We start from the raw sequence: 16,721 nt of genomic DNA, 5'->3' as shown, positions 1-16,721 counted from the left end.
GGGCCAAACTACAGAGAGAAACAGCTTGCCAAGAGGAGCATTGTGACCCTGGAAACAACGTTTTCTTAACTGACCCTGTCTTTATCGGTCTGCCTCAGTTGCTGTGTCTGTCTAGCTACAAGCTGCTGAGAACATTCTGTGGGTTTTTTTCTCAGAACTTAAGGGTGGGAACCAAGGTACTCCAGGGACAAGCTAACCTTGGATGGAGTCTGAGAATCAATATAGAGTTAGTTCTGCTATTTTAACCCTTTCACTGGCTGTCCTGGAACTCACTCTTTAGACCAAGCTGGCCTCAAGCTCACAGAGATCCTGCCTGGGCCTCCTGAGTTCTGGGATTAAAGTCAAAGATGTGCCACCATTTCTGGCTTTCTTTAAATTTTTTAAAAAATGTTTTTAGCCAGGCAGCGGTGGCACACACCTTAAATTCCAGCACTTAGGAGTCAGAGACAGGTGGATCTCTCAATTTTAGGCCAGCCTGGTCTACAGAATGAATTCCATAGTAGCCAGGGCTACACAGAGAAACCCTGTCTTGAAAAAACAAACAAGTAAATAAATAATAAAATTTAAAATGTTTATTATTTTTTATTTATGTGTATGTCTCTTTGTGTGTATGCAGGGGTCTGGCATGTCAAAAGAGGGTGTTTGGAGTCCTCAGTGCTGGAATTACAGGTGTTTGTGAAATACCAGGCCTGGCTGCTGGGAACCAAACTCAGATCTTCTGGAAGAGTAGGAAGCAGATAAAGCACTCTTTAATGAATATAGTATAAAAACATAAATGTAAAAAAGGATATATAATCACTTCATTCTGGAGGCAACAGAGAAACTAAGTGAAACACACACACACACACACACACACACACAATGTGATAAAATAAGAAAAGAGAATAGGGAGCTGGAGAGATGGCTCAGGTGTTGGCTTATTGGAGGAAGTGTGTCACCGAGGTTGGGCTTTGAGGTTTCAGAAGGCCATGCCAGGTCTAGGCCCTCTCTTTGCCTGTGGATCAGAATGCAGCAGTCAGATACTTTTTTAGCACCTGCCTGCTACCATGCTCTCTGCCACGATGATAATGGGCTAAGCCTCTGAAACTGTAATCAAGTCCCAATTAAATGCTTTTTTTCTTTTTTTTAAGTAAGAGTTGCCTTGGTCATGTTGTGTTGGGAATTATTCTAACACTGGCCTTCAAGATATGGTTATGCCTATCCTCGCTTTGTAAACCTGCCTAAGACATACCTGATTGGTTGATTAAACAGCCTATACCTGGGCAGGCCAGAATGAGGTAGGCATGGCTAAGGTTCTCAGGAGGAATCACAGGAGACAGACAGACTGCAAGCGAGGAGGAAGGAGTGAGCCACAATGGGTTAGTGTGGAGCAAACACCATGTGGGCTGAAAGAAGAAACCTCAATAATGGTATAAAGAGGTCCAGATGAAGAACACAAGCAGGTACCATGGATTATGGATGGAAGGTAGACCAGATGAGGATGATTAAGGCAGATAGCACTGGATGGGGGGTGGGAGATGGACAGTGAGGTTACTGAGCCAGCGTAGGTGAAATATCTGCCCAGTCCAAGGTAAATAAGGCAACTATAAAATCTAACAGGTGTCTGTGTTTTATTATTTGTGATAGCGGGTCAGATAATACTGCCGAGATAATCTTAGGGCTAATAATAAACACTATATAGCCCAACACTTCTTTTATTTACTACAATGGTGCCTCTTCCCAGCAATAAAACAGTGACCAAGACACTGAATAAACACACCTATTTCATGACCCATTAAAATATAGAACCAGAGACTAGAGAGATGGCTCAGCAGTTAAGAGCACTGACTGTTCTTCTAGAAGACCTGAGATCTACTTCTGCACCTTCAAGGAGGCTCACAATTGTCTGTAGGGGATACCATGCCCTCTTCTGGCATTCACAGGCATCAGGTATGCGCAGACATACACATAAGCAAAACAATCATTTGCAGGAACAAATACTGAGAGAGAGAGAGAGAGAGAGAGAGAGAGTGCTCTCGGAGTTGAACCCAAGGCTGTGCACATTAGACAAGCAGGTTACCATGGATCTCCAAACTCAACCCAGGGATGTATATGCATATGTCTATATGTGTGTGTGCATATCACAACCACAGAAAACAGAAAAAAACTAACAACAACAAAAGAAATGACGTGTGTGTGGGTTTGTGTAGGTAATGTATTTATCTGTGAGGCTGGGGGCGGATGCTCAGTCAGAGAAGACTTTTGCAGGCGTGGGGATGTTATTTCAATCTTTAATACTCACGTAAAAAACCAGCCATGGTGACGTTTTTTTTTACTCCCAGTGCAGGGAAGCTAGAGACAGGATTCCTTGGACTCACTGGCCATCCAGTCAGGCTTAATTGTTGAACTCCAGACCAATGAGAGAGTTTGAAGAATTCATATCATTAAAAAGTCTAACTCATTAAAGCCATCTACAGAGCTAACAGGAGGGACGTCATTGAAATGCTAACTATGTTCTCCATACAACTAGAAAAATAATCAGAGAACCCATAGGGGAGCCAAAAAGACCCCTAATAGTCGAATTAACGTTGATCAAAAAGAGCAAAGTTCAAGGCCTCTCAGTCCCTAATTTAAGACATACATGGAACCACAGTAATAAAGAGCACCATACTGGTGTAAAGACAGACACTCAGCAATGGAGTGGCCTGGCTACTCAGAACTACTTCATGCATTTGCAGCCCAATGATTCTTGACAATGGTGCCCAAACCACACAAAAGACAGACTCTTCATCGAATGCTGCTAGGAAAACTGGATATTCACTGCAGATCAACCACCCTCTTCAGCAATAACCCAAGCTGGCAGTGAATCTTAGCTTAGGTAATGGCTGCCAAGCCTGATGACCTGAGCTGAACCTCACCCCACATGGTGGAAGGAGAGAACCTAGAGCTACTTGTCGTCCTCTGACCTCTATGTATGAGCTATACATGTACTCCTCTTCACAAACGAGAAAAAAAACAATAGACTTGAAATGAGTCAAAGGTGTTAATGTAATGCCCAAAACCGTAACAAGAAAACACATGCGAAGTACTTTAAAGATATTGCTGTAGATAGTAAAAATTTTTTTCTGAACAGGACTCCAAATGCAAAAAAATAAAAATAAAAATGGCAAGTGGAATTACATAAAACTAAATGCTTTTCCATAACAAAGGAGACAAAACTGAAGAGACAACTTACAGGATGGGAGGGAATTTATCTAAGAGAGGGCTAATCTGCAGGGTCAAGAAAATAAATTTTATTTGAAATAGGGCAAATGAACTAAATAGACACTTCTGAAGAGAAAAAAATAAAATCTGTACAAATGAAAAAAAAATGTTCCATGGTTCCCCATCATTAAAAAAAAGTTTTTTTTCTTCAGTATTCTCATTTACGGATGGCGGTCAACCTCTTTCGTTTAGGTCTTTTTGCCTACACGTATGTATGTGCAACCCTGTGTGCCTTGTGCCCACGGAAGCCAGCAGAGGGTGTCAGCTCCGCCGGGATTGGAGTTACACGAGGTTATGAGTCACCCCGCAGGTGCCGGGAATCGAACTGGGGTCCCCTGCACAAGTGACAGGCGCTCTTCACAACGCAGCCGCCTCTCCGTAGGTGTCGGTGGTGGTTCTTAGAGCATTCTCTGGAAGGCTCCACTGAGCACTCGGGAACTCAGAAGACCAGCACGTGTGGAAGCCACGGATGGAGACCGGAGGGAGCACGACTCTGAGGGGAGAGCTGGAGCCCGGCGCGGGGAGGCCACAAAGCCCCGCCCACGAGCGGCACGGGGCATGCGCGCTGAGGCTCCGCCCACGCGTCTCCTGGACACGGCTCCGGTGTGAGGCGGGCGTGGCCTCCCGCCTCTAGCCCGGCTTTGGCGTCCCTGCAGGCTTCTCCGGCCTTGGTGGGGGTAACGGCCTTGGCACCTTCTCCGGGGGGTCCGTGCCGCGCGCCCCGCCTCTCAGGGTCTTGCCGTCGGTCCCCCAGTCTTCCTCGCGCGGTCTGGCCGCCATCTCGCCCAGGTCCCCCTCTTCTTCCCGGGCGCCGTCCTCCCTGCTAGGCCCCCGGCACCTCCACGGGGTACCTTCCTGCAGGACTCTTCGGCCACAGGGTCACCAGGAAACTTCTGGGTTGACCCCAGCAGACGATAGAGCAGCGAGGAGTGGACGCGGTGGCCTCCGTAGCCGAACCCCCCCAAACTTCAATGCTTCTCTTGAAACCGCACACCCCGATTTGTTTGAAATAAAGGTAACCTTCCCACCCGCGCGCCCCGGCTCTGTAGATGTGGCAGGTTGCTCCTGTTGTATGTTTTGCTGGGTTTTCCTCAGTTCTATTGAGGGTGGCTGTTGTGTGGTGATGCCTGGACTCTGTCCAGTAGCATCAGCGTTTTGAGAGGCCCCGCGGCATGCGTCAGAAAAGGATGTTTGCCGCCTCCCTGGAGGGGGCTTTGAGAATTCCAAACGATGGAAGGTGGTCTGTACAACCTTCTGAAGGGCACCGTCCCGAAATCCAGAAGTGGTTTGCTGTCTTTTACGTTTTACTTGGAAAAGTCTACATATTTCCAAACAAATCCTTACCATGAATACGTATGTGTTTATCTTTAATTTCTAGAGTACTTATTAAACAAAAACCGTAATGCAGTTATCCCACAAAAACCAAAACTTAACAATTTATTATCTCTAGTACATCAATTAGGATAGACACCAGTAGAATCTGATGATGATTATTGAATCGTGTTCAGTTTTCTCTAGTTGCCTTTTAACAATTCCGTATTTACGTGAAAGTTGTAAAAATAATATAATTAAATATGTACTTTATTCAGATTAACCAGTTCTTTATGTTTTGCCATACTTTATCTTTCTCTTTATACATGTGCATACACATAGTATTTAGGAACTATTAACTACCTAGAAATAGCTTTGCAGTTGGAGGTGAATTGCATGTATTATGCATTCTTATAGTCACTCTTCTTTTCATTCAATGATAAATAGTCATCAGATTTAGGAAACAGCATTGAATAATGTTGTTTATAGCATTTTTTTTTTTTGTTTTCTGATACAGGATAAAAATGCATTTGGTTGCCTTGTGTAATTAAATCGTCTTTAATTTGGAACACCTGAGCTTTTGTTTCTTTACCATACTGGTTAGCTAGTTTTATGTTAGTTCTAACACAAGCTAGAATCATTTGGGAAGAACCTCAACTGAGAAAATGCTTCTCCCCCCAGATTGGAACTGTGGTCAAGCCTGTGGGGCACTTTCTTGGCTGATGATTGATGAGGCAGGGCTCAGTTCAGTGAGGTAGTACCACCCTTGGGCTGGTGGTCCCGGCGTGTATACGAAAGCAGGCTGTGTAAGCCGTGGGCTTACTCAGTAAGCAGACCTGAGTGGTCTCTGCATCAGCTCCTGCCTCCAGGTTCCTGTCTGGAGTGTCTGACCTGTCTTCCCTGGATGATGGACTACAAGCTATAAGATGAAATAGATCCTTTTTTTCTTCCCCACATTTCTTTTATTCTTGGTGTTTTACTGCAATAGAAACCTTAATTGCGATGGAAATTGGTACCAGGTCATGGGGTACTTCTGGAACAGACCTGACCATGTGTTTGGGATGATTGTGGTGACATTTGTAGTTTGGTCTGGAAAACTGGTTGAGTGCTCAGAGCTCAGTGGGCTGTTGTGTTGGAGCTGGGAAGGGTAGTGTTGAGAGAAATGAAAGGATGGAGGCCTGGCTTGTGGAGCACAGGTGGAAGCAAAGACCCTCACCGGCCTCATTCAGGTGATATTCAAGTTTCAATTAAGAACCACTAAGGTGAAATTTTTGCTTTGCTGGGACACTTGATAAGGTCAGCTGAGGCAGAAGAATCAGTGGTGATTAAGAAGAGACTAGCATCATTGAGAGCCAATTTCCTGGGAAGTGTTTCCTTAGGGTCAGCCTGCTGAAGCTGTGGTCCAGAGGAGGTTAAGGATGTGCCTTGTTCTGGCAACCATACATGGTAGTGTGTAAGAGTTTCCCAGTTGGCACTGATTTTGAAGGCGTGAAGGGGTTAGGGAGAACAGCTGAGTTTATTGGTTAAGATGTTACTCCCCCCCTCCCCCCCCATATTGCAGGAGGATTAAAATTCAAGGTAAGAGTGGCTTATAAGGCAGTTCAGGCTAGCCCGGACTTGAGGAGTTTGGTCTAGTTAGAGCACATATGTCACTGGGGGTGCAGCTTTGAAGGTTGTACCCGTTCCCCTGTCTCTACTCCTGCTTTTTTTCTCCTGTGAGGTGAAGACTCCCCTCTTCCCTGTGCTCCTATAGCCATGGTATTCTGCCCAAACAAGTGTGGCCAACCATCTGTGAGCTGGGCCTTCTGAAACTAAGGCACAGAAAATCTTTCCTCCCATACGTAGGTGGTTTCCATCCCTGTTTTGTCACAGTGTTGAGAAAAGTAACTAACATTCTCTGCAAATATTATGGGCTAAACATTATTATTGCTCTTATTCACAGGATCTTGTGACTGGCTTTGTTTAATTGGTTATTGGCATCTCAACAAGCATGGAGATAAGATTAGAAGTTTTGACATCAACAAGTATCAAGCAGAAAAAACCCTGGCCCAGAGTTTCCTGGTTGGGTCAAGTGAGTTTTTCTTTATTCATATATTAATGGTTTTATATTTGTTAGATATGTGCCTCTCCTGTAAGATATAGGAATATTCTGTGGCCTTACAAAACAACAACAACAAAACCACCTCATATTCAGATAGATCACCTGACCCCTGAGTGGGGTTATGTGTGTGCGTGTTAAAGTTATAACGTACAAGTTAACATTTACAGAAAATTAAGTCATCTATCTAGGTAAAAGCTTTTGTTTTTAATTTTTTTCTTCATACCATATTTAAAGGGAGTGTTGAATTTCCTACACTTGCCCTACCAAAACAGCAGAGTGTTTGCTAATACAGTGTCCTTCATAAGTGTGCTATAAAGTATCCCCTCCTGGAACAGGAGAAGTGGGCCATAAGGCCTTGATGATCCAGGGATGCCATTCATAACATATGGTATAGCACTAGCACCTGAGAGTGGGCAAACCTACAGAATTCCCTTCTAATTTTTAATGATCATTAACATAAAGATTTAAAGTTTCAGTGAGAAAACCTACCATTAATTAACTTTATTGTAACATGAGTTCTCTACTGTTTTTTTTTTTCCAGTGTTTTAAATGTTTTGTGTTTGAGTGTTTTCCTTTCATGTGTATGTACACTACATGCATGATTGGTTCCCACAGAAGACAGTAGAGGGGTACAGTTGTAAGCTGCCACATGGGTGCTGGGAATCAAACCCACGTCTCCTGGAAGAGTAGCCAGTACTCTTAACCACTGAGCCTTCCTCCAGCCCAGGAGTTTTCAACTTTTATATTCATCAGAATCATACAGACAGGTGAAATTTATTCAACCATAAAGGAAAAATTTTGAAGGATCATGAATGGAACTAGAGATCATCCTGCTAAACAAAAGAAGCCTGACACAGAATGACAAACCTGAGGGCTGGAGAGGAGGCTCAGAGGTTAAGAGCACTGTCTGCTCTTCCAGAGGTCCTGAGTTCAATTCCTAGCAACCACATGGTGGCTCATAACCATCTAATGAGATCTGGTGCCCTCTTCTGGGGTACAGGTATACTTACAGACAGAACATTGTATACATAAATAAATAAATCATTAAAAAAAGACAAACCCTGCATGCCTACACACAAAATTTAAAAAAGCTTCATCTAAAAATAAATACATATATGATGTAAAAGTAGAAAGGAAGCCATGTGGGAGGAAGAAGGGGTCCAGTGGGAGGTGGACAGGACAAAAGAGGTAATGGGAAAAGGAGAAAGATAAATATGCTGTGTTTTTCTCATGTTTCATCTAGACTTTATGTATATGTGCATACATCACATAAAAGCAGAAGGGGGAGTAAGTTCTTGGGGGTAGGACAAGAACAAGGGAGGTTAATGGGCCAATATGAGCAAAATATGTGATAAGTATGTGTAAAAATGTTGTGATGAAAGCCATATTTGTACACTAACTAAAATAATAAAAATAGGTTGCTGAGCCCCATAGCACTTGCAACTCAGTAAGTCTGGGCTGTGTAATTTATTTTTGTTTGTTTGTTTTGGTTTTTTAAAGTTTAGACTGTTTCAAAACTTTGTTTATATGTTCTATGTATCTGAGTGTTTTGTTTGCATGTATGCCTGCATGCCAGAAGAGGGCATCAGGTTCCATGACAATTCCATGAGACTACAATTATAGATGGTTGTGAGCCAGCATGTGGGTGCAGTGAATTGAATCAGGATCTCAGGAATAGTAGTCAGTTTTTTAGCCACTGAGCCATCTCTCCAGCTCTGGTAATTTGTGTTTTTAACAGATTCTGAAGTGTCGCTGCTGCTGCTGGCACTGCAATTTCATCTAAAATTCCCTACCTTTTTCTAGATAAAAAAAAGTGATCAGGGTCAAGAGCTTATGGATTTCCAAAACCATATTCATTTTCATCTAATCAAAAAGTATAAAAACTTGTCCATAAATAGGACACTAAATAAATTTGGCTTGCTAAATTGGCAAATTCTCCTAGAATGTTAACCTTTAAAGAACTTTAAATGCAGCTGCTACATTACCTTACCCAGTAATTTTAGCAAGAGGTATTTTTATTATTTAGTTGTTTTCATAGTGCTAGATACAGAATTAGGACCTCGTGCATGCTAGAAAAGCAAACACTCTTATCACTGAGCAACATCCTAGCCCAAGTCTTATTTTAAAACAGAATGAAAATGTTTAGGTTATAGGTTTAATGTTTACTTTAGATTTGTGGTATAAATTATTCTTATTCTTAAATGTCATTTTGTTTTCCTTTCTAGAGTGCTTTATATAGACAAGATTAAATTAACTTTTGGGACCACCTAAGTCCTTCACATGTTTTTTCTCTTAGGAAAATGAAGCTGTATTTCTTTTGGATGAGAAAGCCATAAATGAAATTAATTTGCTGTCAGGAAGAACAAAGAAGAAGATTCCTAGTCTGCAGCCTTTGTTGAAGGATGTTTTTTTTCTGGCAACATCCACTAATGGTTAAGTAATCCTGATATGTTCAAAAGGCTAGCTTACTATTTTTTAAAGAAAAAAAAAGTGAGTGATAGTGTATTAAAATTTACTTTTTGCTTTTGAACAGATGTGTGGCTTTCTGGGGTCCTTACTACAGGAGAGGTTTTCCTGTGGAACAAAGATCAAGATTGTTTGAAAATGATACAAGTGACTGAAAAGCCTAAAGAAATAATTACAGCTACAGTAGGTAGGGATTTAAAAAATGTTGTGTAACCAGAAAAAGACTATGGATTTTTTTATAGTACTATTTTGATAATTTATCTCTTTTTTTGTGTGTCTGCATATCTATTTCTATCTATATAATGTATGTTCTGAAACTTGGTTGCTACTTCTTTGCACCTGATTCAACTTGAAGGAGAAAACCTGGCATGACTGTCCTTGCTGAGATAACAGGTTCCTAATGTCACACAATACTGCAGGTTTTGCGCTGCAGGTCTGTAATCCCAGCAGTTCAGGAGACTGAGGCAGGAGGAGCAGGAAGTTAACTGTTGCTTAGAGCTCAGATAAAGCTGAAGGCCAGCTTGAGTGGCTTAGTGAGACCCTGTTTCGAAATTAAAAGTAAAAACAATTTTAGGAGTGGGTCTCCGTGTTCAAGCACTTGCCCAGCATGCAGAAGGCAATAGGCTCAATTCCCATTATTAATGTTGGGCATGGTGTTGCATGCCTTTAATCTCAGCACTGGGAAGCAGAGGCAGGCAGATCTCTGTGAATTTGAGGACAGGCTGGTCTACATAGTGAGTCCCAGGACAATCAGGGCTACAAAGAGAAAGCCTCTCTCAAAAAACAAACAAAAAGTAGTAAATGTTATTGTTGTTTGTACTTTTATTATTAATGCTTTAGTTTAACATCCTGACTGTTAAAGAGCTTGTGTTTCTTATTGCAAGGGTAGCTAACCTTGCCAGGCAAGCATTTGGGAGACTGAACTAGGAGGATCACAGTGAATTTGAGGCTAGCCTGGGCTACAGAATGAGACACTAGTTCATAAAAGCAAGCAACAAACAAACAAATGTGCTTTCTTGAAAAATTCAGACATCAGAAGTTTAATATTTTGTTTTGTTTTGTGTTAATTAGCAAGCTCTTCAAGACTATACTTATATGTAGCTGAAAATGGGAAAAGAGTTCTACTTATTACATCTTCTGGCTACATACTTCTGTGGGAGTATTTGGAATTGAAGAGTATCCTATCTTCTAAAAGCCTCTCATTGGTGGGTCAGTGGTCCCAGATCACACCTGAAGAAGCAGTTTTATTGCCTTCCACTAAAGATAAAGAAGCTGTAGTGGATGCTGTTTTTGTTAAAAATGAGGTAAAATCCAAATGCAATGCTATGGAGTCGAGCTCTTAGACTGTGAGAACTGGCCGTGTGAGAGGAGCTGTTTAGTCAGGGGTATAACTGCACACTGTTTGTCACTAGTCAGAGCAGGTGTAAAATTCCTGTTTGGAAAGATGATTGTTAAAATGGTGTCAAATTAAAACTCCCTTCCTCTAGTTTATAATAGGACTTGTAATGAGCACGGTGGGCTATATCTGCAGTCTAGGCGATTGGAGGTGGGGAGCAGATGTGCAAGGACTACCCCAAGTTTGAGGCCAGCCTGGGTTGCATAGTGAGCTCCAGGCTATCTTGGTTATATAGCAAGGCCTTGTCATAAGCAACCAAGTTAAAATAAAGTGCATGTTTTGTTAGTTAATAAGTTAGAACAGATGGAGTTTAAGAAGTCATTAATTCTTATGATATAGTACATTTATTGTTTAATATAAAAAATTTAAATATGTCATATAGTCTCTATAAAATTTTGTTACTTTTGTTAGAAATTGCATTTTGAGGGCTAGAGAGATGGTTCAGAGGTTAAGAGCACTGGCTGCTCTTCCAGAGGTCCTGAGTTCAATTCCCAGCAACCTATGTGGTGCCTGGTCACAACCATCTATGATCTGGTGCCCTCTTCTGGCATGTAGCTATAATAAATAGATAAATCTTTAAAAAAAAAAAAAAAAAAAGAAAAAGAAAGAAAAAGAAAAAAGGAAATTGCATTTTGAGCCGAGAATTGTATTTTGAAGTCAGGCTTGGTGGTACATGCCTATAATCTCAGCACTATGGAAATAGAGGCAAGATGATCGGTTCAGACCAACCTGAGTTATGTGACAGCCTCTCTTTAAAACAACAACAAAAACAAAATAGGCTGGGGTTGATGCAGGCCTTTAAGCCCAGCACTCAGGAGGCAGAGGCAGGTGGATCTCTGTGAGTTCGAGGCTGGGCTACACACAAAGAAACCCTGTCTCAAAACAAAACAAAACAACCACCAACAAAACAAAACACCCTTTATTTTGTTGTCCCCTACTGGACTTGAATGTAAACAACATGCTCAGGGCCCTGGGTTTTCTCCCCAACCCCAAAAGAGCTCTTCAGGCTGACTTTCCATCGGGTCTTGCTTCTGGCAAAAGAAAAATATCTTAGCCTTCAGCTTACTATTAAGAAAGAAATATGAGCTGTGTCCCATATTTTCTTTTTATATGAGACATTTTCATATATTAGTTTTCAGATTAATTTTATACTAAATTATTAAATTTATCTACAGTTATGTGGTGACTGCTGCCTGTGTTCGTTTACTTTTTATTCTGGAGAATGCTTGAAGTTAGCATTTCTGGCCATTCAGTGGTATGAGAATATACTTGTGTCTGTAAGGTGAGGTAAATATTTCCCTTTCTCTCATTTTCTACTATTAAACAAGAAATGTCACTTTTGACTAGTATATATTTAAGATTTTTAGATCTTAATTTTTGTTTTTTAAGGCTTTGTAGATCTTTTCTTCCACCTTTTATTTTTAAACATTTAAGCTAGAGAGTTACTCTTGTTTTTATTTCTTTTCCTAGAAGGGGGACCCTGTAAGAGATAGCACATTTTGTGGTATATTTGTCTTGATACTATAAAAATAATTACTTTGAAATGAATTGAAGTTTAAAGTGGGCAAAAATAGTTGGATTTACTGTTGTACCTTTGAAATGACCAACTGTTATTTTTAGATGAAGTCTCATTATGTAGCCCTGGCTATCCTGGAACTCTGTGTAAACCAGGCTAGCCTTGGACTCACAGAGATCCTCTTCTCTCTGCATCCCACGTGCTGGAGCCACCATACCTATCCAAGTGTTTTTGTTTTTTTAATAGTAAAATAATTTGTATTCTAAGTTCCATAAAATAGAGCAAAATATATTAAAAGTTGATAATAGGGCTGGAGAGATGGCTCAGTGATTAGAACACTGTCTGTTCTTCCAAAGGACCTAGGTTCAATTCCCAACACCCACATGGCAGCTCGCAACTGTCTAACCCCAGTTCCAAGGGATCTGGTACCTTCACAGTAATGCACATAAAATAAAATTAAATAAACTATTAAAAAATAGTTTATAATACCTATGTAAGATTTGGGAATGTAATGTGACTTCATGGATTATGTTAATAGTACTTTGTTATGCACATAAAGTAAAATAAATCATAAGCTTATAAGTAGGTTGATAAATATATACATCTAGCTAATCATCTCTCAGAACAAGGGTAGGAAATTGACATAATTTAAAAAGTTCTGTTTGTCTTTTTTTCTCAGTTTTAAAAATTAATGTTCATTAATCATATAAAATGTTTTTATGACATCTCATTTGATCATATTCATATCTCTATTGTCCTCACTCATTCGCCTTCTCTATTTTTATGATGCCAGTAAAAAGTTTGCTGTCAAATAAAAATGTTTAAACATTTTGTTGAAACAGGTATATTTAGGTTTGATTATGGAACAAAACTTTACTTATAGAACTCCAGCACCGAACAACACAGATTGAGTGACAGTTACTGAACAGTCACTGGTATGTCTTACGTGGATGCCCATTACTGAGGTTTTGGTAGAACCTTTTATTTTTTGTTATGAACTGTGTGTCAACTTCAGAATTTTATATGAACTTGGCATGGTCTCATATAGCTTTTAGTCTCTCTTAATTGGGAGGCTGAGGAAAGAGGTTCCTCAGAGGTTGATCCCAGGAGTTCAAGGCCAGTCTTAATATATATTGAGACCTCATCTCAAAAGCAAATACACATCAAAAATAAGTAAATAAAATTATCAAACCTTGCTATCATCTCATTACTTTCCTAGGTCATTGCCATTCCGTGTTCACTGGGCACAACAGGAATGTCTTCTGTGCAGTCTGATTCCTAAGTGTGCATCAGTGAAGACAAGAGGAGCTCTGGTCTCTGCCTTCTCCAGAGATGGCCTTGCCCTAGCAGTAACTCTTAATCAGAAAGACCCAAAGGTCAGTAAATAGTCTTTGTCCTTACTACGACTTTATGTTTTAGGTCCATTGTGTTTTGGTAAGGTTACATAAATTAGCTGTTATGATTTTTAAAAGTGTTTCTGAAGAAATGTAAAGGTAAAAAGCTAATCTTGGGTGGGTGATGGTGACACATACCTTTATTAATCCAGCACCAGGGAAGCAGAGGCAGAGAGGGATCTCTGAATCTTGAGGCCAGCCTGGTCTACACAGATAGTTCCAGGACAGCCAAGACTACACAGAGAAACCCTGTCTCACAAAGACAAAGCAAAAAATGCTTATCATGGTGGCAAATGCCTGTAATCTCAACACTCTGTGTACTGGGGCAAGAGGATTTGAACGCAAGGCCAGCCTGGGCTACATAGCAAAACCCTGTCTCAAACACAACAAAACAAAGTAAAAAGTGAAAGGAGGATAAAAGAAACAGGAAAAGAGAGTAAGAACAATGGTGATGTATGTTAAGCCCAGCTGTGTGCAGGCGCAGTGAAAGAATTTCAAGTTTAAGGCTCCTCTGAACAGCTGAAGTAAAGAGGTGTGACACACTGACAATATGCTGGCTTAGAGACTACTTGCTGTACTGGTATGATGATGGCTCTCTCGGCCTCCACTGTGTAAGCAATACTTACAGCAAGATAATGTCATTGCTTATGTCATGGTTTTTTCCCTTCTAGGCAACTCAGGTCTTGTTTATAAACACATTGAATTTTGTTACTCTCTGTGGTGGCCTTAAAGGATGTAGTAATAAGAATCCTGTGGTCCCAGCTACGCTTATCAGGTAAGAAGAACACATGTGCTTATTTCTAAGGAGGGTTTTTGTTTTCTTTTCAGTACTTTAAGAAGTTTGAAGCTCTACTAATTATGTAAATATCGTTTAGATAAAGAATTCAGCTTACCTTTTTACCTGGTAAATTCTGTAAGTTACTTTATATAAAGAAAGCCTCAGCTGGGCGGTGGTGGTGCATGCCTTTAATTCCAGCACTTAGGAGGCAGAGACATGTGGATCTCTGTGAGATCAAGGCCAGCCTGGTCTACAAAGCAAGTCCAAGACAGCCAAGGCTACAGAAAAGCCCTGTCTTGAAAAACCAAGAAAGAAAGGAAGGAAGGAAAGAAAGAAAAAAAAAGCAAGAAAGAAAGCCTCCTATACTTTTAAAGGAAGGATAGGGTTAAAAAAAAATACATGCATTTCCTTTTTCTTTTTTCTTTTTTTCTTAGAAATGGAATTGTGAGTAGGTAGAGCTTCATTAGGGAGGGTAAGATGAAGAATCATCTGAGAGGGGAGACGACCATCATTCATTCAGGAAGGCTGCATAGCTTTTTAAACAATTGACATTGTTGGTATCTTTTGGATAACACATAAATTATAAGACCTGTACAAGTTGGGTGTGATGGTACACACTTGTAATCCCAGCACAGCAGGGGGATCTCTGGGAGTTTGAGGTCTACATAGCAAGTTTCAGAACAGGCAGGGCTATAGAGAGAGAGAGCCTGTCTCCAAACTGTTAAAGACCTGTACAAGATTGGAGTACAAAGATGTCCTCTTGAACTCCTAACCTCTTTGTTACTGAACACTTCCTGTGCTATTCTCTGAATTTGCGGAGTGGTCAGGTCATCTAGCCCCTTCTTCTTATTTTTTCCCTCCCCACATTTCCTTTCCAAGAGCAGCAGTGGCCTCAGCTCAGTGGTCCTTTTGACTTACGTTTGCCATTGTCAGATGGATGGGAGCTGCTTCTGTTCTAGTGACACATTGATACTGCCAGGGAGTTGAAGAGAGGAAACAGCTTTGGGAAGAGGCAGTGTGCTGGTAATTGGGACTTCTGTCAGATACAGAGTGGAGGCACGGTCTTGGTCTCAGACTGTTCACTGGTCTTGGCTGTAGGTGCCAGTGAGATTAGTGCATCCTGATCAAAAGAGGAGTGACTAATTAGCTCAACTTTGGGAAATATTTTCCTTTCTGAATTGCTTACAAATCTAAGTACGTTTCTAATTGCAGTGTTGCTGAAGTACATGTATGTAAGCCTTTTTTTTTCCTATAAAATAAAATTCACAAAATTTATGTGAGAGTTGGCTACCATCCAGTCCCTTCTAAAACTGTATTTGTTTTTTCTAGGTCATATTGGGTAGGTGACATGAGCTGGACACATGACAGTCTTTTTCTGGCTTGTGTATTAAAACGTGGCTCCCTGGTTTTGTTGACCTGCCTAGGTGAATTGCTAACGTTAGTTACATTTGGTTGCTCTATAGAATTTGGGCCAGCTGAGTTTATTCCTCTTCATCCACTAATAACATATAGGTGAGAAATTTGAATTGTTTTATCTACATAACTTATTTTCTTTGGTGATTAATTTTATTATGTACTTTTAAAAAATCAGTTTCATCCCCAAATTTGTCTTTTTCTTTCTGTGAGTCTATCTTTTTGTCAATATATGTTTCTTATTTGTTCCTAATTATTTATAGTTTTCTTCCTATTTCTTTTTGTGGCTTAATCCTGGTGAAAATTTGACATTGTGACTATGTAAGTATAAAGTTATTTAAGTATTTAAGTATTTATAGTACTAAATACTTATCTTTACTATAAAAGATAATAAAACATGACATTTATTATTTTAAAAATGTAGCTCGGAGAGAACTTAGTAACTGAAAATTAACATATTTTTCCAAAGGACATAATCGGTTAGTAATAGACTGTAGAGTGTAGCCATATTTAGATATTAATTGTGAAAGGAAATAGCAATTTGACCTTGTAGTCAGACAAATCATTTAAAATACTAGTTTTCCTATGTCCTAGTTCTATAAGTGAATAAATAGTTCCTTAAGTCTCAGTTTCTTTTCTTGTGAATTGCGGATGACAGTAATTGTCTTTTAGGATTGAGGAAATGAAGTAAGGTTATACATTATGTGCAGTTCTCTTATATAGTAAGTGCTGAGTAATTTTTTGTTTACTGTATGTAGTTAGATGCATACAGAGAGCTATTTTCAAAATTAATTCATCTTAAAAAATGTGTGTGGAGGTGGGTGTAATGTGGAGTGGAGACCAGAGTCTTCAGATGCTTCTGAAGCTGAATTTATAGGTGGTGTGACTCCCCCACATGGGTGCTGGGAACCAAACTCCAGTCTTCTGGAAGAGCAGCAAAAGTTCTCAACTGCTGAGCCATCTCTCCAGCCCCAAGAGCTCTTTTTTAGATGGAAAAGCTAGAAATGGCTTTTGAAATGCGTAAGTCTGTAGAAAGGAAGCTGTTGGTTCTGTTCAGCAGAAGAGCAAAGCTTCATTTTCAGTGACTACCAATGCTCGGAGAA

At 40.3% G+C, this 16,721-nt stretch overlaps 1 protein-coding gene across 1 annotated transcript in view; it reads left to right on the top strand.

Annotated features, from left to right (window-relative positions):
• The first annotated feature begins 3,902 nt into the window (after positions 1-3,902).
• Cplane1 (ciliogenesis and planar polarity effector complex subunit 1) overlaps positions 3,903-16,721 on the top strand; it is an 83,736-nt gene continuing 70,917 nt past the window's right edge. Inside the window, exons 1-9 of the mRNA XM_055601078.1 lie at positions 3,903-4,258; positions 6,497-6,625; positions 8,952-9,087; positions 9,189-9,308; positions 10,193-10,425; positions 11,693-11,799; positions 13,253-13,409; positions 14,099-14,202; positions 15,535-15,717. Coding sequence (XP_055457053.1) covers positions 6,545-6,625; positions 8,952-9,087; positions 9,189-9,308; positions 10,193-10,425; positions 11,693-11,799; positions 13,253-13,409; positions 14,099-14,202; positions 15,535-15,717 — 1,121 coding nt within the window. The 5' untranslated portion in view covers positions 3,903-4,258; positions 6,497-6,544. The remainder of the gene's footprint in view (positions 4,259-6,496; positions 6,626-8,951; positions 9,088-9,188; positions 9,309-10,192; positions 10,426-11,692; positions 11,800-13,252; positions 13,410-14,098; positions 14,203-15,534; positions 15,718-16,721) is intronic.

The sequence above is a fragment of the Psammomys obesus genome, unplaced genomic scaffold (assembly GCF_907164565.1).
Source record: "Psammomys obesus unplaced genomic scaffold, mPsaObe1.curated_primary_1811, whole genome shotgun sequence".
Lineage (NCBI taxonomy): Eukaryota > Metazoa > Chordata > Mammalia > Rodentia > Muridae > Psammomys > Psammomys obesus.
The sequence above is the reverse complement of the archived record's forward strand: the minus strand, read 5'-3'. Positions and strand labels throughout refer to the sequence as shown.